Genomic DNA, 27,556 nt, shown 5'->3' on the forward strand with positions numbered 1-27,556 from the left:
TGTATTTGTAAATTTTAGCATACAGAACCAAGGATAGCTGGACTAGATTTACACTTACAAAAATGTTCTTGAAAGATGAAATGTGTCTATTTTGGTTGAGATCCTCGATTTCCTTTGTTCTATTTAAAAATTACTGGAATTCCTGTGTGGCTCAGTGGGTTAAGGATCCAGCGTTGTCACTGCTGTGGTGCGGGCTGGATCCTTGGCCCTGGAACTTCTGCATGCCTTGGGTGTGGCCCTCCAAATTATTAATTTATGCCTTACCTTACCCCCTCTTTTGGTTCTATTTGTGTACACGTGCGCACATGCCTGAAGCAGCCAGGATAGTAAGGATGTTGTATTCCTGTGTATACACACACCCATACTCTCAATCACACTCACACTTACATATTTATACACACAGCCGCATATCCAATGCCCAGGAGTCTCGTTAAGGCTATTTTTGGAAATTCACTGTCCTCTGCACATTATTTCCTAGCGTGGAGCATGCATAATGTATGCCTAGAAGTGCTGGAAGGAACAGCACTGAAGGGGTTAATGTAGAACACATATAGGCAAATATTGTCAACTATTTTATTCAAATGTTTGGAACTTAAACACAAAATCATCATTAAGTTTTCACAAAATGAGGCATCTGTCGCTTGAAAGGAAAAAAATATTTCAGAAATATGTTTACAGAAATGTAAAAATATTAGGCATTGAGACAGATGTGAATATACTCTGTAACTTGTCTTGTCTGTCAGTCTTCCTCCAAGCTGAAGATCTTACTGTACTCACTCAGCATGAGCTCCACGATCTGGTTCTGGTAGACCATGTGTACTGCCATATTTCCTGTCTCATTTTCAGCTCGCAGGAGGGTGGGTCCAAATACAATCCCTAAGCTTTGTGTGGACATGAGGTTCTTGGATGCTTTGGCCACTATCCTGTAGAGAGATGGAGAGAGAGAAGATAAAAAGAGAGTCCACTGGACTTTGAATAAGATTGTGGCAACTTTTGAATTGCAAATTTCTGTGTTCTTGAATTCCTTTTCTTAAATTTCAACTTAAAGAAGGAAAGTAAGGGTATTAAGTGGCTTTGGCAAAACAGAGACTGCAACACAAACAAAAAATGTTCAGGTTCCAGAAAAACAACTACCACAACATTATTTAATATTCTACTCTTTATTCTTTACTGTATGGAAATAGAACCTATGACTTCTGGCAGAAGGATTTTATCCCCATAGTACCAGCCATGGTGATGTTCAACAAGTGTTTGTAGAATTAATGAATGAGTAAATAAACAAAAATTAGAACAATTATTGTGGAGAGTTTAGCAAGATTCAGCCTTTGAAGTGGTTATAGTCAATGGAAGAAAGAGGTGAGACATATATAAATATACATAAGAAGCCAAACACAAAATGGAACATTATATACCTAACTAATGATGGCAGGTAGATGTAAAGACTGAAAAGATAATAAAGTTTTTAGTGATAAGCTTGAGTAAAGTATTCCTGACAAACGCTAACTGGAATATGTTTTGTTGAGCAGATAGGCTCTAAGACATTTAGATGTATAACAAAATTCTAAGTGTTCCCGTGCATTTTACTCAGTTTAGCTCACATCTCAATAAACTACAGAAGCTTGTAGCATTTGCACAGGAAAAGAGTCTCACTAGAATCTATGAAATTTTGCTTGTGTAAGGACTGTGTGGAGAGCTGGAATACCAATGAAATGTTAGGATATGATTTTATTAATAGTAACGCCTTGCCTGCTTCGACATGGGACTCTTAAAAAGAAAGCCCCATCCTATAAATTGAAACTTAAAAAAAACCCAAAAACCAAAAAACAATGCTTATTCTCACAATTGAAGCCTCCTTGGTTTTATATTAAAATTAGGGACAGTGAGGTTTTAGTGATGTTAGGGAAATAGGGAGAGCGTATGGAAGAACAGGGAGCTAAGAAACACTAAACTCTGCATTCCTTGAGACAACCTACTCAAGGGAAATAGAGCGTAGAAAATAAAGTGAAGCAAAGGAACACTATTGCAAGGCAGTGGGGCAGTGGGGTCTCTGGTATTAGAGCCCATGGGAATGCAGGAGCCCTGGTGGGACTTTAGAAGACTCCTTTTGGCATATGTGGACCTACCTGGACCTACCTTGTAACTACAAAGAGTAGGTAGGAAGGAAGGATGACTTGCTCTATTTCCATCCTTGCACTAACCTAGGTCTCTGAAGTACCATTTCTATGACCAAGAGATCATGCCTTCTCTCTCCAGAAAGAGACTGAGAAGAGCCAAAGCCTTCAATTTGTGACTCTCCACAGCAGAAGTTCACAGTCAGCCAGATGTCCTTGAGTTGCTCAGTATCAATAATAATTATTGATTTTTTATTTGAAATTTATTTTTATTTTTAAATTTAAGTTGACATATAACTTTTTTTAAGCAACTTTTTTGGTCTCATTTAATCTTCATAACAATCCCATGAGGCCCTTTATACAAATGGGAAACTGAGGCCAACATGGTGCAGGACCTGATATCACACAGTGCTGAGGCTCACACCCTGGCAGGAGGGTTGCAGCACCCATGGAAGCATCATTGCCCTGGAGTGTTAAGACTCCTATGTTTAATAACTGGGCTAAGTTTCACTCTACCATCCTCCACATGATTACAGATCCTTCTGTAAGAGGGTCTGGATTTTTACTCCTCACTGTAGCATTGTGATTGACAGCCCAGTTACAATGGATTTATTGTGGGCAAAATGACTCTTAACTTGGACTAAATATTCAAGATATCCTGCCTTCCATTTCCACTTTTCTCCTTTAAATGGAAAGCATTTGTACCTGTGAGTACTGTTGGCATGACTACATTTCTGGAAGGGATTCTCACATTCTAAAACATCAGTGAATTATCAGAGACTTCAAGTTTAGAGTTTCCTTTGGAATATAAGAAACTGTGCCACTTTGCTACTACATTTACTGAAAGTCTGTAGAATGATTTTAAGACAGTCTCCTAACCTGGAGTGGGAGTAAATGGAGAGAGGCTTTGCTTCCCTTTAACACACCAATTTACCTTGGCTTACAGTCTCTCTTGAGCCTCTCCCAGACCTCCTTATTATAAAAATCACCAGTAAGATTCACTGTGAAAGAAAACAGTTTTTCTATTTCGGTTTTAAAGTAGTACCTTTTTGGGATAATAACTCATTTGTTGATTCTGCCACAATAATAATTTAAACATTTGTTAAACAAATATGGAGAGAGATAAAATAACTGATCAATTAATCAAGCACCTATTAGGTAAAAATTACTCTAATAACATTACTCATTAGCAGCAAAGGTCTAAGCTGATAAGATTTATCTAGCAGAGAACAGGGCTCACAGGTCACAGAGCATGAAGAAAGCAGAATTAAAAACAAGAGACTATTGCAAGTATGATGGTGAATGAGTGATGCAGAGGAGGAACTTTAGGACCTGGTGTCCAGGGAGACTGGGAGACATAAAGACAGACTGAAGTTGGACAATGTATTTTCCTATTTAATAGTGGTTATAATTTCAGTTGGGAGCAGGAACAGTGAGATTTGGGGTGGCTGGGAGCCAGAACTGCATCAAACTCAGAAAGGTGAGGCTAGAAATCAAGAGAGGTCCAAGAGCTGATTATTGGAGGGGACAGCAGTAATGGTCAGGAGGTCATGAGGGTAGAAGCCGGAAGAGGTCTTATGGTATCGGAGAAACTGGGGTGATGGAGGGGTGACTCGGTTTTTCAGGGCACTCTGGAAAGATACAGCAGGGGACTCAGTTTTCGAGGAGAGAAAACATGGGATTAGGTGATTTTTTAACTTTCTCAGAGTTCTTTACATTTTTTCCACTAGACAGCAAAAGGCCTGGTCTGAGAACCCAGAGCAGGGCCAGCTGTAGAGGAGGAAACCAAGGCTGAGTTCCAATAGAGTAAAGAGGAGGAGCCTCAGAGCCCCTCAGGGGAAGGTTTCCTTTCTTGGCAAGTGGAGGTGGGAGAGGACTCCTGTAAGGGATTTCTGCCTATTCATCAAGTTCCTAAATTTCCTGTAGACAGGCATGCACTCTGTGCTCTTCCGCATGTATGAAGGTGGAATATTCATTCTATCTCAACCTGTGTCTTTTGCGTCCATTTCTCTGCACACTTTCCATGTAATTTTAATAAAACTAGCTTTAATTCATGAGCGCTTAAAGTCGTCTTGTTACAAGTAGATCTGACCAAAAAATCTAGTTTTGTATTCTTGTTATATAGGAATTACTGCAGGTTAAATTTCCATAGCAGCTTAGAGTTTTTTTCCTAAGTTGGGAGAATTAAGTTACTTGCAATAACTTTTAGAAAAATCAAATGTAGTTAAGAAAGAATGTTAAGAAAATGTGGATGTGTGTTATAGAGAATACATGCTATCCTGCCTCTTCACTGTTACAGAATGTGAGCTTGTGTGTGCATGTGTGTGTGTATTTCATTGGCAATTTATGTCCTAAATATCAACCAACCAGCAGTTGGTGCATTGAGAAATCAATCTTTAAGTTAGAAAATATGCTAAAGGTGAACGGCTGTTAGAGGTTGAAGTTATCAACTACATAAGCATATGATTCATGTAGATAGGCAAATATATTTGCATAATGACATTCAAGCCAGATTAAATCCTTTTTTCTTTTCTTTTCTTTTCATTTTTTCTTTTTGGTTTTATTCCATGTGGAAGTTCCCAGGCCAGGGATTGAACCCACACCCCAGCAGTGACCTGAGCCACAGCAGTTACAATGCCAGATCCTTAACACCTTGAGTCACCAGGGAACTCCAGATTAAATCCCTTTAATAATAGGGGGTGATGATAGACATATCTAGGAAAGAAGGCCCCCAAACTGGGGGTGTCTAGAAAATAAATTCCTGCTGTTGTAAACTTCACTATTCAAATATGAACTTACCTAATCTCTATCTCAATAGATTTTGAAATAGTTAAGTGGTTGATTTAGGACCACATAAGTAGTCAATCACAATTTCAAAATGGAGCTGGAATACTAACCTACAAAATTATTTAAATCTCAATTTTTTTACATCAAATCAATGGATATCATAATTTCTAATCTCACTGTAGGGACTAGCTGGGGCTTGCAAGTGCCATTATTTCTGAAGGCTTCAACTCACAAAACATATGTAGAGGAGAAGTGTAGGCTATTGAAAGAAATAAAAGCCCTACATGGAAAAAAAAGGCAGTCTAGTATCTAAGATGGAAAACTCTCAAAAACAGTAATTTGTACTTCCAGTAGCTTAAAATGCAGTAGAGTTGTATTATTGGAGGGGAGGATCTGATTCAGAAACCAAATACATTTTTTCTAGGGGTTTGGCAGTACTTCCAGGACAGCTTTCACTAAAGTGAGCTCTGCAAAACACAATTTCTGTGACATACTTCACAAAAATAGCATTCTAGAGTAAGATAAGTTTTACAGGAAATTATATGCCATTTTTTTCTTCTTGGAAATTTACAGTGCATAATAATATAATAAAGGCTCTGACAAGTCCTGCAGAAAACTACCCCTGTCCATCTGTGTGTTACTCATGTGTTCCCTAACTTACTTGAACATCATAGATCATCTTTCTTGAGTGACAGTGAGCATATATAAGGAAACTTTACTCTAGTGTGCTTTGCTAAGGGACTACTAATTACGTCTGAAATTTTTTGCATTTTACCCTCCTATGCCACCCAGCTTCAGAACTCTATAGCAGCTCACTCAAAGAGGTCAGGCTGTGGTCATTTCTGGCAAGTTCCACTCCTCTGGCAGGGCTTAGATTTCATCTGGCCTTTAATTCCATGATAGTGTTGTAAATTGTGAGCTACAATTTAACGTGTTTTCAGCAAAGAAATGAAAGAAACTCCCTTTCTGGGACAAAATGAAGACCAGGAGGCAAAAGACCACACCTGAATGAGAAAGGTGAGAGCAGAGACATGGTTGAGAGATGACAACACAGTGAATTTATGGATGGGTAAGAAGGTGCAAAGACATTTAGATCTTAGAGCAATATTTGGAAATTCTTTTGCATATGTGTTTACTGGCCATTAGTTTACTCCCAAGAAATTCTTATAGCATAGATACTTGATTCGAAGCAACATCAAGAGCTCAAATTTCAGTGCCTGTGAATGCTTGACTAGTAGGAAAAAGGCCCCAAACTTTTTTGGAAAAAGTTATTTATGAATATTGCTCAGTTTAAAATAGCCTGACAAAAAATAATTATGATTTTAAGAATTTGTTCACAAAATAGCACTTGATATATATTTACTGTAAAAGGAACTCTTATACTGCTAAGTAAAATTCAAGTTTATAAAATCTTGAAGTGGGTAAGAATTCATTTTTTTCTGGCAAGAGATTAAACAGGTGATATACATTTTACACCATAAAAAGGAGAAGAAATGCCAGAGGCCCAAATGGAAGGAGCAATGATCCATCAATTTAAGATTATTTTAGAAACAATCTATAATCCAGTGCTACAGATGTTGGACCCCAGACCAAAAAAAAAATAAAAAATAAAAATAAAAATAAAAACTCCTCACAGTCTTATGCTGGGTAAGTTTTTCCAAAAATGACCTGAATTGCTAACTCAAAGAAGTTTTTGAATCATTTGGCTGCTTAAAATCTCAGCCAAATGATTCAAACTGAAAGACTTACTGTGAAACTCAAAATTAATGCCTAATTAAGAAAACCAACGCATTTAATAACGGTCCAGCTCCAAACAGATATATGGATGCAAACTTCCTTTTAAGTTTGTGCTTTGCTGTTACCATAGTGACTTGCAAAGGAAGTAGAAAGCCGCATAATTGCCTGCAGGACAAGTCTCAAGTTATTGGAGGTGTATGAAAAGTATTCCCTTCTCTATCTTTGGATGGCTTGTGATTTTCCAACACATATAACTTGAGGACTGTTTAACTTGAATAGGGAAAATGGGGTATAAATGTACTTTCTCCATCAGGGCACACCTGGCTTGCAATATACAGCTTAGCCACTGGACATGAAATGTTAACTGTGACTTTGACCACTTCAGTGAAGAGAGGCTGTTAAAAATAGAATAAATTTTCAATGTGCTCAACTTATGTTTCCTATGTGCTGTAACTACTTTGGGGGGAATCCATGCTCACCATATGCTTGCCTACTCTCAATCTGCACAAACTATACTACTGTCTACACTCACCCTCTCTCTCTTTCTCTTTTTTTTTTTTTTTTAAAGACCAGGGACTTAGCAGGAATTCGACCTTCTCCCTTAAAGTCGTGGCTACACGTTAGAACAATTTTCAAATGTTGCAAAAACAGAAGCATGTTCACAAATGTTTTGGCATTTCACACTAAGGTATTTCAAGGTGGTTGTTAACTGGTGATTCAATCATTTTTATATACAAATTTATAAATAAATTGGTTTAAACTAATTGCAAAGTCTTCACTTTTATACTTAAATATCATATTATTTTCCAAAGCAAGCAAAAGAACTACCCTCCTAAATGGGAATTATTGCTCTATTTGGATAGGTTTGCTTTTAAATTATCTTTAAAACCATGTGTATGTAATATTTTCAAAGCAGTTTTTGGAAAAGATACTTTATATTCATAGCTAACATGGCCTTATTCTTTGCATTTATTGAGTACCCTCCTTTGCATTGATTTCAATGCAAAAGATTGAAACATTTTCAATTATCCAATTGTTTCATATTTATATTGATTGGACATTACAGGGAGAGTCTACAGTATCTTTAAAGCAATATTCATAACAATAAGGTAGGCAGACTGATAAAATTAAAAAAATGAATAACCTGTAGGCTTCTTAATGACTTATTTCTGATTGGAATATGTATTCTATAAGGTGATAGCAACCATAGATAAAATGGGATATCATAGCCAAAACCCTTACATCATAAATGATATCAAAAAGGAACAATGACAGTAGTTACTATTTGTTGAATATCTATTATGCACTAATCATTGTGTTTCAAATATATTATGATTTCAAAGGTGGATTTAAAATCAGCTTCAATTTCTTTTGTTATGATTATAAATTAATACATTCTTATTAGAGTTTGAAAAGTTTAGAAAAGTATAATAAGGAAAAAAAAAACATACTGGTAACTGTAAAGAGTTACTCACAGTAATTGCTATTCATTCACAAAACCTATTACTCAATAGACCAGCTATTACTCAGCACCTGCTAGATGCTGGACACTGTTCTGGAAACTGGGGATGATGCAATGAGTGAAAGATACAAAGTCCCTGACCATGATCTAGTGGGAGTACCAGACAACAAACAAATACACTACTCTATACACAGTGTGATTTAAGGCACTTCAAGAAAAACTAAGAAGAGTAGTGGTTCTTCCACTGACCCTAGGGCCTTTTTAAAAATTCCTGGTGGACTAAAATTCATCTCCAGGGACTGTTCTTTACTCAGGATGGGTAGAGCCTGGCTGGCTGTAGATAATATAGCACCCAGATAATTTTAATGTGCAGAGAGGACAAGGGCCCAGAAGCTCTTTCTAAGGAAGGGACATTTGGGCAGAGAGAGGCTTATGTGCACATGCCAGGGGAAGGAGAAACCTAGGCAGGGAATAATAGGTAGAAAGCTTGGTGGTAAGATTGTGCTGTGTGGTTTTAGGAATTGAGGAGAGGAGAGTGTGCTGTAGGCTGGGGAATGAGGCAAAAAAGCAGGCGGTGCAGTGAATAGTTGTTCATATCTCCTAACCTTTCCCTATTGAGAGCATATAATTTTGTTTGTTGGTTTAATCCATTTAATCATTTTGTATAGCAAAACTAATACATAATCTTTAAAAAGTGTGCCAATCAGGAGGATGTAGAGTAAAAAGGTAAAATCCTCTCTGGTTTTCCAGTCAAATTCCTTCATGATAACTATAATTAACAGATGGATGTTCCTTCTGGATGTTTTTCTATCTATCCATCCATCTATGTATCTTTATATATGTGTATATATATATATAATTTTCCTTTTAAAAGAGAATGAGATAAAAAAAATACATAATATGCTACAATTTGCTTTTTTTCCCCCTTAACTATATATCATGGGCATCTTTCCAAGTCAGTACATATAAAAATACTTCATCCTTTTAAAAAGTTGTTACATTTCATAGTATGGAAATACCTTAATTTATTTAACTATTCCCCTGCCGATGGACTTTTAGGTTGTTTCTAATTTTTTGCTATTACAGACAATGCTACAAAAAATATCCATGTACACAGAGATTTGTGACTTTTTTACGTATTGATGTGTAACATTTAATTACTTTGTTGTACTTATATTCTCCCAATTCTTTTGTTTCTTGATTTTATTTAACTTTTTTATGTAATCATATCCAGCACTATTTCTTTTGGAATTTCTATCATTGTTTTTGTTATTATAAACTTCACACATTTAAATAAATCAGGTAACTATCAATATATTTCCTAGTTTTTAAAAATGATTTAATTTCCATATCCTCTAATTCATCTCAATATATTTTAGTGTATGAAATGTGATGGTAATCTCAATTTATTTTTCCCCAAAAGCTAGCTGATTCCCCCAATAACATTGGTTGAAAAACTGCCATTCTCCATTATTTCTGATGCTTTCCTACAACTCACAGACATACACACCTGGTATTTCCTCCTCTGTTGAAGATCTGTCTCTGTGTATATTCTGAACTAGCACTTAATATACATTAAGAATATTCTCTTTTTTTTTTCTTTTTCAGATGTGAAGGAAAATGTTCCGACAATTTTTTTTTTCAGATGGACAAAATGAACTTAAGAAAGACTGAATAATTCACTCAAGGCTACAGTGTTAACTAGCAGCTGTGCCAAGATGAAGATGCAGATCTTTATTCCTCTGGGAGACAGATATTCTTTCCACAAATAACTGAGATTCAAGAACTGTGTGTATGACATCAAGAGGTTTCCTAATAGTGAGGCCTGAGGCCGACTAGGAAGAGAAGTGAGTCAGAAAGTCAACACAATCTTGGGTGACATATTTTGATTTTTTTAATCACTTAATTCACATCCAAGAATACATTTAGAGAGTTGAAAAGAGTGTTCAGGTGGAAGAAAAACCAAATTAATATATATGTTGTCTTTTTCTCAATATTCACACAGTTTTAACTTCTAAATGTATTTACTTCTCATTGTGAATGGAAAAGCACTATTGGTGAGCTACACTGAGAATTTCAGCTATAGTTTCCCTTAAATGTTTTCTCCTAAGTTTTAAAATGGCTTTAGCCATCCACATTTGACCATGTCAGCAGTAAAAGGAGTCTTAATTTTTATTCCCCAAGCTCTGCTGATCTACCAATAACCATGGATAATAGGACCATCCTGGGAAGACATTGCCCTGGATTTAGGGAGAAAAGCTAGGAAATATGTTACATGGTGGGAGTATTTTTAGAAAAGAAAAAAAAAAAAAAGACTGTTTATTATTCTCTACTTGGAGTTCGTCCAGTAAGGCAGTTAAAACACTAGTACGTACTAGTAACATTTTATAGAGAACACTGAGGTTTGTGCATGGATCAGCATTAATTAGGCTAAGCAGAATAAGGCACCTAATTATAAGACATTAGTGGAAAATATGGAACTTAAATATTTGCCTTTCGATGTTAGATAAAACTAAAAGGAATGCTATCAATATGCAAAGTCAGAATTCATCAATCTCTCTCTCTCTCTTTTTTTTTTTTTCCTTTTCACACAGGTGCAGAGAATAGCTATTTCAGTTCCCACTAAGGGCATCTATAACAAATCTTCAGCAGTTTTCTTGAAAATTGTGTCCTTGTTTAAAAGGTTCCAGAACAGCTAAAAGAGAATCAGTTTCAATTTGGGTATCAACATTCAATTATCCACACTTAACTTTACTTTCTGAGGAAAAAGATGTTTAAGATAGTTTTCACAGTGACTTGACTCTAAGATAGAAGCTCCACAACCAGTGAGCTCCAGGGTGAATGTGTTCAGGAGAGACAGGCTCCTCAATGGTACAGGGCAGGGACTGACCTTGTTTAGTTTGGAAAAAAGAACAGTTAGGGAAGCTGTGATGACTGAATGTAAAAAGCCACGATATGGAGGAAAAATTCTACTTTCTTCTAGTAAATCCAGTTTCTGGAATTGGCCCAGAGACCAATTTCACCTCCATATGAAGAATTAGAGTTGTGAAAATAGGCTACTTCAAAAGGTTATTATAGAAAATTTAGAAAATGTAGACAAGGAAAAATAGAAAGTAAAATCCCTCATAATCCCACAATTTAGACATTACTACTCTTATTATTTCATACAGATTTTTCCATATGCGTACTAGAAAAATATAGTGATCATATATCAGGTTATTAAATATTTTATGCATAAATAGTCCATGAGTTCCCCATCACAAGGCATTCAGAAATGTTCCAGATTTCCATATTGGACGGAAAACTGAATGATGTTTAAAATGTGGTTTGGAGAGTTCCCAATGTGGCTCAGCAGTAATGAACCCAACTAGTATCTATGAGGATGCAGGTTTGATACCAGGCCTCACTCAGTGGGTTAAGGATCTGGCATTGCTGTGAGTTGTAGTATAGGTCACAGACATGGCTCAGATCCTGTGCTGCTGTGGCTGTGGTGTAGGCTGGCAGCTGCAGCTCTGATCAGACCCCAGCCTGGGAACTTCCATATGCCGCAGGTGTGACTCTAAAAAGACAAAAAAAAAAAAAAAAAGTTTGGTTTGGGCTTCCAGATTAATGATGAAAGAAGGGACATTTGGGGAAAGTCAAACTATCATTAGATCTGAGGTAGAAAATGTATAATAACAGGTTTCTTCCCCACCCTTCCTTGCACTCTTGCTTTTCTCCAAGATTCAGTCAGCAGTGTTTTGTTCTCAGCGGAGGGATGATACAACAGAAAAGCAGAGAAAATGCTTTGGATTTTTGCAGCTAGGGCATTTGAATCACAAAAGACTGGGCCATGGCTAAGAACTGCTGATACTCCACAAAAAAAATTGTCCGCAATTATAGGGGCCTTTACTCTGTAAATCAGGGTGGGCAATAGGAGAACTCATTACAGAACTAGACTCACCAGTAGTAATGGGGACGATAAACACTGGAATAATAGAGGCCAGGTGATAGGGTTTAGCTGCTGGAAGCCAGGTAGTTGTAACTATAATCATAAGCAGGAGGGCCCAAGAGGGAACTAAGGGGACCTGACTTACAGAGAGTTATGAACGTGGTTAATAGAACATGGCATCCCCAGGAAAAAAATAAATGGCAGACAGCAAAGATGCTATTCATCTTGTATCACTGTGTCAGAATGATACATCTACCCATTGTTTTATAAGCTACTGCTGCTCCTGGGCACTTGGGGCTACTTGAGTCTAGGGACCAGCAGGCCAAGAGAAGAGTGACCATCTAGGCAGAGGTCATTGACCATGATCAAGTGGAGAAGATTGGGCTGCTATTACACAATAGGGATAGGGAATAGTGTGTATAGCACCCAGATGATCTGTATAGGGCCTCCAAGTTCCTTGTCACCTAGATGTGATGATTAATGGGTAAGGCAGCAATTCTTGTCTGAGAAGACATGGTGGTCAGGAGTCTGGACCCCTTGGGAGTGAAGGTCTGAGTCACTTGTGTTTGGTCAGCATGACTAGCAGGGGTGATAACTGAGGGCCACCTAGAATGGATAACAGAAGAACACGACTACAAGCTTTAGTCATGGGCTCAGGCCCAGCTGCATCTGCAGTGCTTAAGTTTATCCTACTGAAGTTTCCTCATCAAAGGGTTATTCAGGAGGTGAGGCTTCCCAGAGTACTGGGGAGCTGCTCCATAAACACACAAGAATGGATTCACGGGGCACAAAGGATGGACAGTGGTGGACACAAGATGTGCTGCCCAGATGTCCTGTCTAGGAAGGATGGATGTCCCAGCTGCATGTGTTAGCAGCAATCAGATACAGCCTTCAGCCTCTGCAAGATCCACCTCAGTGGAAGGAGCCTCACCCCCAGGAGACTCAGAGACGGCCCATGGCCAATGACTGATCCAATGGGGTAGGAGAGCTGAGTCATTCTAGTCCATCTGGAGACAAATCTGATGGGTGTAGATGCTCCCAAGCTCCTGAGGGATGGCCAGGCTTTGTTGGGTCCACATCATAGTTTGACTTCTCTTTCTTCTCCAGTCTGCTCCACCCCTCCTTCCACTGGTGTTATAGATAACCATCACCATGTTAAGGTCAACCTGTGATTGTGACCATGACCTCTGGGGAATTAGAAAAGTTCCAGCAGAAAGAAAACTGGTTCTGAAAGAGGAGATCTGAAATCTAGTCTGGAGTCTAGCTCTGGCCTGGTCTGTGTTCATGAGTCTCTCCCACTCCAAATTCATGTTTTATCACCAACAAAACTGGGATAATGCCAAGGTGCTATATGATTAATACTTTATATTTTTCAAACTACTTCTGGTCATTCTAGAGCAGAGATTCTCAATCCTGGTTGGTATTAATACCGTCTGTGAAGCATTCAAAACCATATCAGATCTGGCACTCACCCACAGAGAATCTGTTGTAACTGGCCTGTGATGAAGTCTGGGTTTAATAAGCGCTCCATGTGTGATTCTATTGTGCTGAGGAGAGAACCACTGCCCCATAGAGAGCCTGCAAACTGGAACTCAGCTCTCACCATGTGGTCTTAGATAGGCCTGACCAGTGTTCTGAGCCTCATTTGCCTTGTCTAGAAAGTGAAGTTAATATTAAGAGTGACCTCATGGGCTTTTTTTGAGAATTAAGTTAAAAAATGTTTATAAGTTATACAAATGTAATTTTTTTTGTCTCTTTGCTATTTCTTGGGCTGCTCCCTCAGCATATGGAAGTTCCCAGGCTAGGGGTCTAATCGGAGCTGTAGCTGCCAGCCTATGCCAGAGCCACAGCAATGCGGGATCCAAGCCATGTCTGCAACCTACACCACAGCTCATGGCAAGGCCGATCCCTAACCCACTGAGCAAGGGCAGGGACCGAACCCGAAACCTCATGGTTCCTAGTCAGATTCGTTAACCACTGCGCCATGCCATGACAGGAACTCCATACAAATGTAAATTTTTATTACGTGCATTTACATTGGCTTCTGCCAATTGTTATCTTATAAAAATGAAAGGAAAGGGAGATTAGGATTCACTGTTTTTCCACTCTGGCTAGAGCTTTTTTTTTCTCTTTTTTTGGCCACCCTGAGGCATATGGAGCTCCAGACCCCACCACAGCTGCAACCTATGCAATGTCAGGTCCCTTTAACTCACAGTGCCAGGCCGGGGATCAAACCTGTGTCCTAGTGCTGCTAAGAAGTCACTGATCCCATTTTGCCACAGGGGGTACTCCTGGGTGGAGCTCTTAAAAAAGCAAAAGGATAGCAGAGAGATTCTGATTTAGTAGACCAGGGCTGAGGCCCAAGTCTTAGAGTTTCTAAAAGGCTTCATGGGCAGATCTGGAGTGTAGCAGGGGCTTAAAAAGTTCTTGATTAAATGACCTGTCCAAGGGTCACACAGCCAATTATGACAAAAAGCCAAGACTCAAACCTAGATGTTTTCATGGCTTTCTCCTTTCATCTGCTGTTATGCACACTGAGTTTTCATTCTTGCACATCCATTTTATCAGAATATGATATGTTAGTCATAAAACATGAGATAAAAAGGATTTTGAATTTAAAACATTGCATAAATATAACATGCTATGATTATTAGATATGAAAATAATTATTCTTTTCCCATTGGACCTAACCCATGTGATTGGTGTGCTTTTAGTGAGTAAGGATTGAGACTATAGGTAACCTAAGATATTTTTAAGCATATATGAACCAAGCATAAATTAAACAAAGTGACACCAAGGCTGAGTTAATGTAAGCAAATATAACATGAAACACTGCAGGGACTTCAAAACAGAGTAGTGGACTGCTACTGACTGCCCCCTGCCTTTGACATGCTGACTTAATTTGACATCATGAAGGAAGAGAACAAGATAAAGACAAAGAGAAGGATAAATAGAGAAATGAAGATCGTTTTACTGTGATCATGACCAGGCCATTCATATTTCTCATATAGCCTGGGAACCATCTCATACTTATTGGAAGATATGACCTTTAAATGTTTCTTACTTGCAAAAAGACAAATACTCTAAAAGCTGGGTGTTAGCTCCTGGAGTCATCTGTCCTGCCTGCTCTCCAAGAGGATATTACTGCAGGGGGAGTGCAAATTGTAGATGAGCAAATGTGTGACTTATTCTTCACATTTGCAGACTTCAGAGTGAGCTCTCTTTGACAGCTCCCTGGTTTCTTTAACATAGCAAATCTTTAATCAGTCTTGATATGTTAAAATGTGATTTTTACATGAATTGACCTGAGTAGAGTACTTGGGTTGAACTGTGTATTTTTCCCCCTCAAAAGCTGACTTGTAGGAAAAAAAAAATCAGATATTCTATGATATACTTTGCCTTAGTGACAAGATGTTTTGGGGGAAATCATCCAAGCTTGAAATAAAATCTTTATTGAAAGTAATTCTACATTCATGCCAGTCAGATACATTGTAGGATTAGACTGGATATCCCAGGGGAAAACTACGGTATATGCACCAGGCAGAGTTGATTATTTGGATCTCCTGTCAGTTCTTAACTTCCTGACAATGGCTGAAGCATTCATGACCATATAACTCTGTTTTCATCATTATTTTGAGAGAACTTAATACGCTTTACCTTAACTATACCGAATGTACTGGAAAATAACCCTATAATAAAATATACTCCACCTACCAAGTGATATCTGTATGTAGAGAGCATTTAGTTGTGCATTTTAAGAAAGCAAATACAAGCAGCAAATGACTGAAAGATATTGTGATTATTTTTTTTCTGCTTGAACTTTTAAATTTTTATGGCAAAACCTCTTGTGTTCTGTCTTAAAATCAACATGTATACATAATTATGGAGCCAAGGAAATGGCTTTCATTGAAAATTCCCTTCAAATGGCAGGGAGTCTTTTTTTTTTAAATTTTTTTAGGGAGTCTTTTTTATTAGTAATAGTAGAGTATTTTGCTTATCAATTTTACTTGGTGTCAAAAAGAAAGACACAGGTGTGCCTGGTGACATTTTTTTCCACTTAGAGAATCAACGACAGCTTACAATGTCACTTTTGAACAAGTCATAGAATTGGTTTCTTTGGATATAATTAGCACAGTAAAGAAGAGAGAAAAAGGCATAATTTCAAACAGATTTATATTCGGATTCATTGTGAACTATGTCCCTGTAGTTCTAGAGGAAAGGAAAATATATGACCCCCAACAGATGATTGATAATAACCATATTAAATTAAAAAGTCCAGAAATTAATTTCATGACTGTCATCTTTTGTTTGTACCTTCTAAAATGCTTTGCTTACACGTTACCAATGAATGAACGCAAAAGGGTTGAGGTGGCCCAGTGCTCACATTCAAGGTATTATGTTGTAGAAAATGACAATATACTCCCCCAGACAAACAAGTCTCAAGGTGAATAGATTGTGTGTTCTGAGAACCATGTTTCCTACCTGAGTAATGTATGGGTTAAAAAAGGTAAGTTAAACTTTGTTTTTAAATTGAAAAAGATGATGAATAACCTTCAGTGGGTGAGTGGATAAACAAACTGTGGGACAGCTACATTGTGGGACAATGGAATATATTCAGTGATAAAAAGTAATGAGCTATCAAATCAGGAAAAGATGTGGAGGAGTTTTAAATGTATATTGCTAAGTGAAAGAGGCCAGTCTGAAAAGGCTGTATGATTTCAAGTATCTGCATTCTGGAAAAGGCAAAACTCTGGAGATAATGAAAGATCATTGATTGCTAGGAGGTAGGGCAGAGGGAGGCAGAGCATAGAGAGTTCTTAGGGCAATGGAGCTATTCTGTATGATATTATAAACTGTGGACACATGACATTAAATATTTGTTAAAACCTATGTAGTATACTACATTAAAAGTGAACCATAATGTAAACTATGGACTTTAGTTAATAACAATGTATTGATGTTGGCTCACCATTTGCAACAAATATAGCACACTAATGCAATATATTAATAATAGGGGAAATTCTGTCTGTCTGTTTTGGGGGGGGAGAGAGTATGTGGAAATTCTCTGTACTTTCTGCTCAGTTTTCTATAAAACTAAATCTGTTCTCATTTAGTAAAAAAGTAAAATCTATTAATTAAAAAAAAGTTAAAAAAAAGATAATGAAAGCAGATTGCATTCATTCAGGGTCCAGAGGTCAACTTCCCTGCTTGTTTATCCTTATGACTTTGCACTCTTTGTCAGTCACCATATCCAAAACCATATTTAAGCCTATCTCTATGAAGAAGCCTTTAAGAATTGTATTCTGATCACTTCGTTATTTGCTTTCTTGGCATTTAAACATTCAGATTGTATTACATTGTTGTTGACATGTTTTATTTTTATCTCTAAGTTATTTCATGCACATATGTTTTATCTCCCTCAATTAGAATGCAAAATCTTTGAGTTTAGGTGGTGTGTTACCTTCCACTTTACTCCTATTTTCCTTGCAGTAGGAAATTTGGGCATTCTATACCTTCCTGTTATTACAAATAGTTTTTATTTTATAGGTCACTGGCAGGTTAAATGTTTCCTCAACCCCCAGGCGTTTTTGCTCCAGCAGAAAGTGAACTGAACTGAACAAAAATGAGGTACTCCCCTATGCTTTTCTACCTATAATCAGAGCAAAGCTGTCCACGGATACCCTTGTTAGCTGCTTCCTCTTAAGTCCAGGAAGGAAAGTCAAGCTCATCAGTGAAGATGTTACATTTTTTTCTGTGTCTATTCTCTTTCTCTTTCTCCTTTCCCCCATCTTCTCCTTTTCACTTTTTTTGGAAAAAAAATTTACAGAGGATGACTGGAGAATAGAATTTGGAAATACAGCAATCTAATGTAAACTTTAGAGGTATTTTTTGGAAACGAGAATTCAGGAAGTGCAAAATATCCTTGAATGATCCATTTTCAAAGGTTTTATGAGGTAGTGTGAAATTACTTTAGGTTAAGGTGTCAAAAATAGAATAGAGGAGTTAGGAGGTTTGTGCTGAGGAGTTCTGCTTCCTTACAGATATTGTGTACATCATCCCAAGTAAGAAAGAATCCATTTCACTGACCTAGAGAATTCTGTAGACATCCTGAGTCCCTCGGACCCCTCACAACTTAGGAACCTGGAGAAGAAGGTGGCTGATGAGGAAGCTGTCATCTCATTAATGCATACCGGTTTTAGTGACTGAGTGGGATATCAACGTGTACATGGAAACAAGAGCCTTCTTTCCTCCCCTGGCTCCCCTTTTCACTGCACGTAGGACTTCGGGGATTCACTTAGCCTTCCTCAGGCTCAGCTTCCTCATTTGGAAAATCGGGCAGCTGGACTGGATGAGTTCTAATTTCCTTGTGTGCTAAATCCTGTTATTGAACAATTTAGCACTTTAAAAAAGTTTATTATCTCCTTATCCCTCAAATTTGAAATTATTTGTAAGGAAAATTGACAAGCCCAGAAACACACGGCAAGCACAGTCCTCAACGGCAAAATGAGTTAAGTCCTATAACTTAAGGGGTTTGTAGTAATATCTTACATATTTATGTACATACTTTAAATATACTTATTATATAAAGGTATGCGTGTATATCTTTACTAAAAGACATGCATTTATTTATTAAAATAAAGAGTGAAACAAAAAGGCAGACACTAGGGATTTTTAAGGAAACAGACACGAGCCTCCTGTTCTCTTGGAAGCATAAGGGTGTGTCTGCAGTCTGCATTTTTGTTTTCATAACACCTAAAAAAGAATGGTGGCAATGGACCAAGACACCCGCTCTGGCAGAGAGATGACACACAGGTTGGCTTTACCTGACTGATGGTGGCTGCCTGCTCTGTGGGGAAGGACCCTGAGGTTGAAAGAGTTACATGACCAATCAATAATGTTTACATGGGATTTGGATGGAGAATGACGGTGTATGTGCCAGGAATGTGCCATTCAGGGGAAAAGTAATTTCAAAAGGAAATCAGATACATCTATAGAAGTATTACAAGTCATTCCTGGCTGGGAAGGAATCTGGAAATTTGAGAGGTAAGCTGCTGGGGGCATTTGAACCAACTTGCCCTTAAGTGAGTATAGAAAAAAAAAAAAGGAAACTTATAGTTGGATAGAGGTGTCAAAATAGACAAATGATGAATTTAGATATATATTAGAATTATTTTCCAAGATAACTATTTGAGGCAGATTTAAAGAAATAGATACAGAAGAGAGATTGGTAATCCTTTCAAATTAGCATGCATATACCTGCTTCGTTTTTTTAAAAAATGACAGAATATTCATGATACACATTTTTAAAACCCCATTCCCCATGGATTTCTTACTCACTCTACCCTCATATTTTGTTACTTAGAATCATCAAAAGATCAGGCCTTTCTGTCTTTGTGTATGCCTACTGAAGAGAAAGCCATAGAAAGGAAAAATACAGTGTCTCAATGGTTAAAAAGATCTACTAATGTCAATTACTAAGTGGTAATTTTATTAAATAGTGATAATAGAGGAAAGATGTACAAGGCTGCTGAATAGAAGAGGGTCAATGGATTCTATTCATGTTGTGTTTATCCATTTGTGCTCTTGCACAGCACCTCACCGCAACGCCTTATCTAGGAGGATTACTAACATGACAAAACTCCTGATTTATAGAAGCCCAATTAGGTTAAACAGTTTGATTCATTTCAATTGGATTAAAAAAAATCTCTTGTTGAAGCTGAATTCTTGCTTTGCAACGAACACAAACTCACACTCATTATTACTTATGGTGCTTTTCTTTATGGATGAAGTGCTTCGCAGCCAAGTAGCAGTAGTCACCAGCTGATGACCATAAGGAAAGGCAAACACTGTCAGTAGAATAACATCCTTAGCCAAGTGTTTATGTTGGATACATATACAATACATAACTGTTCTTAACTAATGATACAAAGTTGGCCTCCCCAAGTTTCTCCTTTTGTATTATTTCTTGCCACCCATGTGTTAAGCAAGATTTTCTCAGGACCTAAGCCCCACCCTAAAAGTAAGTTCTGCTTATTTGCAAGCTGGATTTATTCCTTCTAGCTTCCCAGTGAATATCATACATCAAAAAACTGAGTTAGTTATACATACAATTGTGAGGCTGTGACTGCTAATGTGGTTTTCAGAGGTGCTTAATTTGTGCATAGAGTATCTTAAACAATGAAATGATCTGCATAATTTGGTGTTTTCTAATATTGCCATTTATGATCTTTTATCTTTCTGAATCCATTGGTTTATTCTCAATGAAAGCTTTTTTTTTTTTTTTTTTCCCTGTAGGCAGGGAAAAAAATCTAAATCTTCCTATTAAGAACTTGATTTTCTTTCTTTTCCTTGCTCCAACTTTCCTCATTTTAAATTTTCTCTAACCAACAATTTGGAACTTTCTCTTCAACTGGCTGAAGTAAGGTTTTACTGGTGTTCCTCTGTGTAGATATTCCCTTGATATGTTCAACACCAAGCTGAAAGATCTGGCAAGCTTCTGGGACAGAGAGAGGGAGGCAATGGCACATTAAGAGCAAGGTGAAGCCAGCTAGATCAGAAGGAAGCTGGTGCATCCCAGAACGTGGCTCTAGGGGCAGAGAGAAGCTACAAGAAAGGGTCAGTACAGAGATCACAAAAAGCTAAGCAACACAGGCTGGGAAAGTAGCTTTTAAAAGGCTACAGCCAGGGGATGAACCATATTTGCAGGGACAACATGGTGACTGTCTAAGCCCATGACACCATCAGCAGGAACATCCCTACTCCTGAACAAGTTAGCAGGCTCTCAGTAGAAGTCTCGGCCTTTACTTTTCTAAATCTTGCTGTCTGGCAAGCCATCTTCTCTCTGATAAAGGAGCTACGATTTCTTCAGTTCTTGCCTTGTGACACTCAAATGCATCATCTTATTTTTCCTGACCACAGCTTTATGAGACAGGTACTATTATTATTACCATTTTAAATATGAAACACTTGAGGTTCAGGGAGGCTGTCCCATGGTACACAGAAATGGTTGTGCCAGGGTTTAAAGCCAGGCTGTCTGAGTGGCTATCCCTCTGTCCTTCTCATACCTCGTTGGTTTCTCCGTTTGCTATTCTTTCCTGCCAGTCCTGGGTCTCTTTAGTTCCCAATCAGATAGCCCTCATCTCTGTGCCCAGAGCTCTGAGCCAGCCTGTCCCCCTCCTTCCCCCAGTCCCAGCTCACTTAACCCCAGCCCGGGTAAGAGCCCCAGGCCCCTTGCTTTCCTGGCAGGAGAATAAAGACAGCTGGCAGTGAGAAAAGCCTGTGAAGGAGAATATGAGCGCAGTCGTGGTTATGGCTTTGCTGTCTGAGAACTCCCTCTGTCAGGGAACTGCTTTGGCTTCCCACACTTGCTACATGGACAGATGTTTTCAATTATTATCACTGACAAGCCTCCAGGCCAGGTTCCTTTCTGATTGGCTGTTACTGGACTCAGAGGGGACTAAAGGAAACTGAGGCTAGGACACAAAACACCTCAGTCATCACTTTAATCATGTTTCTCCAAAGCAACTGGTTGAGTTGGACAGTTCACCCAGAATTCGAATCCTTTTGTAAACACAGACTCAATTTCCTTTAAACCTTTCTTTCATTCTGGTTTCAATTTTTCTGCCCATAGTTTTTCTGGCATTATAAGAGAGTGAGACATTTGTCATTTCTCTACCAATTCTTTCTTTTTCTTGTTCTTCCAGAGTTTCAGGTACATACCAGAATAGAGTTAGAGTGGTGATTTAATGAAACTTCACTTGATACTACAAGACTTGGTATTGCAGAGTTATCTGCAAAAATGACCTAGGTCTGATCTGGAAGCACCGGTATTGTCCAGTGGTTCCATCTACAATAAGCTGGGGAATGTTCCATGTTAGGTCCAAAGCCACTTCTCATGTAAATTTTGCACCAACTACAGCATTTTCTGGGAGCCATTTGACACATTCTTCCTAATTTTATCAGCCTTAATTACCCTGATCTCTGGTGTGTCCCCAGGGATCCAAAGACCAACTGATCCAAAGGGAAATCTGAAGGAAGCCTGGGTGTCAATGAAAATGGAAAAGAATGTAGACATGGCTCTTAGAAGTCGTCCTGACAACCTGCTCTTCTATGTTCCTTCTCCTTCAGAGGGATTAGTTATATTTGGTGCCACTCAGCCTCTAACTTCTCATTATTTATTCCTTCCTATTTTTACAATTAGAAAGGAAAATTAGACCATCAGGTGGATTAAAGCTTTCTAAATTCATTTTTATTTCCCATTCTTTCTGTCATTTATCTGGTTAGAAAAAAAAATGTATTCAAGATGCTCCAGTGTTTCTGCATATTTTGTGTTCTTTTGATGTCCTGAAGTTAGGTTTGTGTGTGGTCCATCTTTCTCAAATCCCTGAACTGCCATGTCTCTGCTGCCATTTTAAAACAATAGCTGCAGACATGCAAGTTACCAAATATATCTGGTAAAACAGACAAAATCCATAGACTTAATCTTGAAGGCAGAAGCCTCCATTTTAATTTCTGAAAAATGTCTCTGTGACTTTCCAACTACATTTCTTATTTTAATCCCAAAGGTAAAATATTATAGGATGTTAATTCATCCTTTTCAAAAAAGGCACATGAGGGTTAAAACATATGCTTCCTTCTTCACTCAGAAAAAAATTCACTCCAACCTTTTGAGGGGGTATCACATATAGCTATAAAACAGCTGAAGCTAAAAACATCAAAGTTGGCATGACTTCAGTTATCACTGAATCAGGAAGATCAAGCCAAGTTTTTGAAGAAAATGGTTGAGCATTTTAAAAATAAAAGAAGTTAAAATGCTCTTTCTGAGCATGCTCAGTGGGAGGTTTTTAAATATTTTCTTTAGGTTGGCTTTATTTTGCTCACTTTGGCAACATTTCAACAAAAACTATCTAATTAGTCTTTATTAATATTGTTCACAAATGCCCGAGCCAAGGCCCAGTGTCTGTCACCTGCCAAGGTGATGTTTTGTCATGTTTGCCAAGGGACCACTGCTGTTCAGTGAGGGTGAGTTGCCTTGGTCTTTCACATTTTTGTCATTGCCGGGCTCAGTGATGGGGTGGGACAAACACAGGGCAGGGGTTGATGGACAGGGTTTGTTCCACGACGATATAGTACATTGACTATAGCTGTTAGATCCTTGCTTATTTTATCTTTTTCTCTCAATTACCCACCAATTCAATATCCCCCATCACCACTATCCCTAAATGGATCAGATGGTTTTAGTATCTGAAAAACAAGAGGTAGTTTAAATCAACTCCCGATCAACCTCCCAAATATGGTCCTTGAACTAGAAACTGAATAGACCCTATGCTCATCGTTTTCTGATAGGATTTCACTCTCTTTTAGGCACTAAATAGCTCGTGCTGTGCTCCTGATAGTTTGGAGGCTACATTTATTTTTCAAGAAGATAGTAAATGCTCCTGCTTTACCTGAGATAAGATCAATTGACAGACCTGGAGGATCATTGATGCAGAGCTTGTTATCACTACCATCTGAAACTGTCTCCTGATGTAAATTTCTCAAATGGTATCAACAGCTTGGTGAGAATATTGCTTCTTGTAGCAGAGTCTTTTTACTAGTTTCAACACTGCAATTTCAGGAATTTCTTTACTGGAGTTCTCAGTGAAATCCTCCAGTAACACTTCTGAATTGAGGAAATATCTTGCATGTATAATGGCCCAAGGGAATTGCCTCGCTGGTGAGATTACCTCTCCACCTGTCTAAATAGCATCAGATCTATAAATTGTCGAGAGGGAAGGCAAGAGGTAGGGTCTGACATGACTGTTGTTCCTAATACACAGTCAGTGATTGCCAGACGGGTCACACTATAGGACATCCCAACAGAAAATCTGCAGATCAGTTTAGATATATTAATTCATACTTAAGTAAAAAGAGGTATAATTATGCTCAATTTATAGATTCAAGTATACTACTGGGGAAAAGTCTTATTCAATAGCTGGTAGCAGAATTCCTTTTAAGGGAAAAAATCATTTTTTCTTTCTTTCTTAGCAAAACATTTCGATGGGCCATTTTGATTGTGGAAAGATAATCCTTAGAACACAACCAGAAAAAGTGATAACCAAATTCTCTGCATAAAACATGAAGTGGACTTATGAAGGTTCTGTATAAAAAGAAAGAATAAGAAAGAAGAGTGTTGGGGCAGAATTACACGGTGGGAAGTTGGAGGCCAAATGGAAGAGACAACCCAGAGAAATCCCCCAGTGGAGGGTGGAGGAAGAATGACCAAGGAAGTAATAGGAATGCCTATTACTTGTTTAAATTTTAAATTACTAGTTAGGCTGGGTGTGATGTAATCTTTCCATCCTCTATGAATGTTAATGTCTACCAAACTATGTCCCGGAGTGAGGTTCTGAAAAGCAAGACAAAGGAACTGTTCAGATGAGGCATGCATGAGTTGTGGGTTCAGCCATAGCAGGAAGTCAAGCCAGAAACAACTAGATGAAACATAAATCCTTTCCGATAACTTGAGAGACACCAGGTTTCTAATTTCATAAGGACTGAAAGTTTGAACACAGGTTATTTTAATTTTAGGAGGACTGAAGATGCAGACTGACCCTAAGGTATTTCCTTAGGGTTCTTGTTGCCCTTTCTTGCCTTCCTGCTCTGTCCCCATGTTTCTTCCAGAGGGTTGGTGGATTCTGCCGGTTCATTGATTTCAGGATGCAGTGGGACTGAGCTGTATGTGCTCATTTTCCCCAAGTGACCCTTCTGCTTGTGGTTTTAAAACTTGGTTTTGCCTTTCAATTCCCCCCAAGAAGCAGAACCCAGCGCTGAACCTCAGATGGAGTGCTGGGAGACTTGACTTTCTCACCTAATACTGGCTGGCTCTTTCCGCTAAGGCTGTTGTCTTTTTCTGTTCTCTCAAGTACCTGTACCAATATTATTGCCTCTCCCCAGATACAGGTTACAGAGCCTTCCAAGACAGAGTATGCATGCGCCTGGGCTCTGTCAGTCTCTTTATGTGGAACAATATTCTTGATTTGAAAAGCAGCGGTGGCTTTCTGTTATCCATTAGGTAAAATCCCAGCTCATTGTTAGGGCATTCTAGCCCTTTCATAACCTGGTTCTAGTGTCTTTCTCCAGTGCTCCCCATTCAATGTTCTCAATGGGAACTCCCCACAATATTCCTTTTTCTCCCAGTAAGTAGACCTGGGCACGTTTTGTTATGCTGGTTGGACCAGGTGGAGGCTTGAACCAAGGATTAGGACTGACCCCAATGCCTTTCTTGGCACTGAAACTCAGTGTTAAGAAGGACATTCCACTGTGTGCAGAAGCTGTTAATGTAAGGTCTTTACAGAGAAGAGCATGTGATTTGGATTGTATACTTAATTTCAATTATTAAGATTAAGAAAGACTAAAAAGAGTGCCGTGGCTAGTAACTGTTTTTCTCACCAAAAGTAATCATTAAACTTTAAATTGATATTTATATCAAAATGTTTGAAATTATAATGACTACAAGTGACCTGGTTCACATAAGTAGTGAAATCAGTTGATATCCATGATATTCGAACAGAGACCTGGAGGTTTTCAAATCTAAAAAATGGACCTGGTTCAAGTCATCTTTAACCAGTGAACCAGTCTATACAATGTCAATGTCTGCTGGTACTTGAGAAAAACCCAAATCATCTAACATATAGTTGAAGATTGGAAGATGCCTTTATTGTTTAGGACTCTTTAAATTACCTCACAGACCACCATTGTATCTTGATTTGACCAATTCTAAATGACAGCTTATTTTCTTTCGTTCAGTGTCTGCTGTTGATACTTACTAACAGTGCAACTATTTACCCTAGGCTAGGCCACTCCAGCACCCACCCCTCACTTCACTGACACTCTCCCATTGGTCAAGACTCAGCAGTGATGATAGTTTATTTCCTACTCTGAGCATAAAATTTAACTTCCTGAGGCATGGACTGAGCTACTTCCAATCCTTTTCTCAGCACCTGATTACAATTAACAACTTCATTAGATTTTAGACTTTAATGACTTACTTAAAATTTAACACAGTTATTAATCTCCCCCAAAACACTAATTTAAAAATATATATGCTGCCAATGTTTCCTATTTTTTGTGGTACTCTGATTTTTGAGGTGTGCAAGACAGTAAACAAATAGGTTTCAAAAATTTTCATGTGGTGAGTCTCTTAATTTAATGTATTTGACCAGGTGTATATGGAAAGCATCTTTTAATCTTTTAGATTCTCCCCAATTGTTAGTGTCATTTCAATGTGTGAGACAAGTTTCTATTTTTTTCATTCTTAGAAATGAATACATAACCTATTATTTAAGATCAGAGTTAGAAAGGGATTTAGGGCAGCACAAAGAATTAATCCCTCACGTTCACTGCTTTTTTTGTAACATGGAATCGTAACACTGATTCCAGAGGTAGGCTTAAAATTCTGGCTATAAGGATTTGATTGTATCACCTTTAGAGGTTTAAAAAATACTAGTAAATATGGGACACATTTTTGAGAACTAGTGGCATTCAAGAAGAGGAAGAACATGCAGATTGCAGAGGTTCCCCAGCTGACTTCTACTTAACCAGCTCTCTGTTTCTTCTGTAAATGATACTGACCAATGCCCACAACACATTGAATGTTCACGGCTAGTTAATGACTCTCAACTGTGCACATCTGTTCCCACTAGAGGGAAGTCCCAGGAGAGAGTCCCAAACAAGTTTATGCCAGTTGTACTTATTATTGTAATTATGTAATTTAATTAAATATTATGTAAACTGATGAAATATGAGAGCAAAAAGGAATAGAGTTGCTTTTGGGAACACTTTCTTTGAAGAGGAGATAAATTCTACTAAAGCTAAAATTACTAAAGGGTTTTCTCTGAAGATGGGGTAGGTCTGGATGAATTCTCAAAGTTTTTTCCGAATCAGTCATAATAGATATTTCTTGGTTTTTAAATTTTGCTTTCTTTTAGATTTAGTATCTCATTCTAATTCATATCATAATAGCTGCTGACTGCCATGTCCTGAGCACTTACTATGTGCCAGGCACTGTGTACAGCAATTTGTTTGGAGTATCTTATTTGATATACACAGTAATGACTATTAATTACTGAATAATCACCTTATGTGCCTGGCCTTATGTTGAGCAAATTATAAACATTACCCATTTAATTCTTACAATGCACCTATTTTTAGATATAGATACTGAAGCACAAAAGGAATGAGAATTTTGCCCACATTCACACAACTAAGAAGAAGCTGGGATTGAAACCCAGCTCTATGTAATTGCAAAACTTTCTCTCTTGTTCCTAACTATACTACTTGCACATATAGGCTCTTTAAGGAGTGGCCTCATTTATTTTTGTAGCCCCAGTGCCCAGTACAGGGCCTATCTTTCCATAGGGACTCATTAGTATTATGTGGGTGAAGGAATGCATGGGTGGATGTTGCTTCAGTTTTGCTTGTTTGGCCTTGAAGTTGCTTTGCCAGAGAGCAGGAAAGAAAGATTGGCAACCTTTCTAATTCATAGAA

At 38.0% G+C, this 27,556-nt stretch overlaps 1 protein-coding gene across 5 annotated transcripts in view; it reads right to left on the minus strand.

Annotated features, from left to right (window-relative positions):
• Positions 1-559: 559 nt before the first annotated feature.
• Positions 560-27,556, minus strand: part of ARHGAP15 (Rho GTPase activating protein 15) — a 619,215-nt gene continuing 592,218 nt past the window's right edge. For all 5 annotated transcript variants that reach the window (XM_047772000.1, XM_047772001.1, XM_047771999.1 and 2 more), the window contains one exon: positions 560-923. In XM_047772000.1, the coding sequence (XP_047627956.1) occupies positions 740-923 (184 nt within the window). In that variant the 3' untranslated portion in view covers positions 560-739. The remainder of the gene's footprint in view (positions 924-27,556) is intronic.

The sequence above is a fragment of the Phacochoerus africanus genome, chromosome 3, assembly GCF_016906955.1.
Source record: "Phacochoerus africanus isolate WHEZ1 chromosome 3, ROS_Pafr_v1, whole genome shotgun sequence".
Lineage (NCBI taxonomy): Eukaryota > Metazoa > Chordata > Mammalia > Artiodactyla > Suidae > Phacochoerus > Phacochoerus africanus.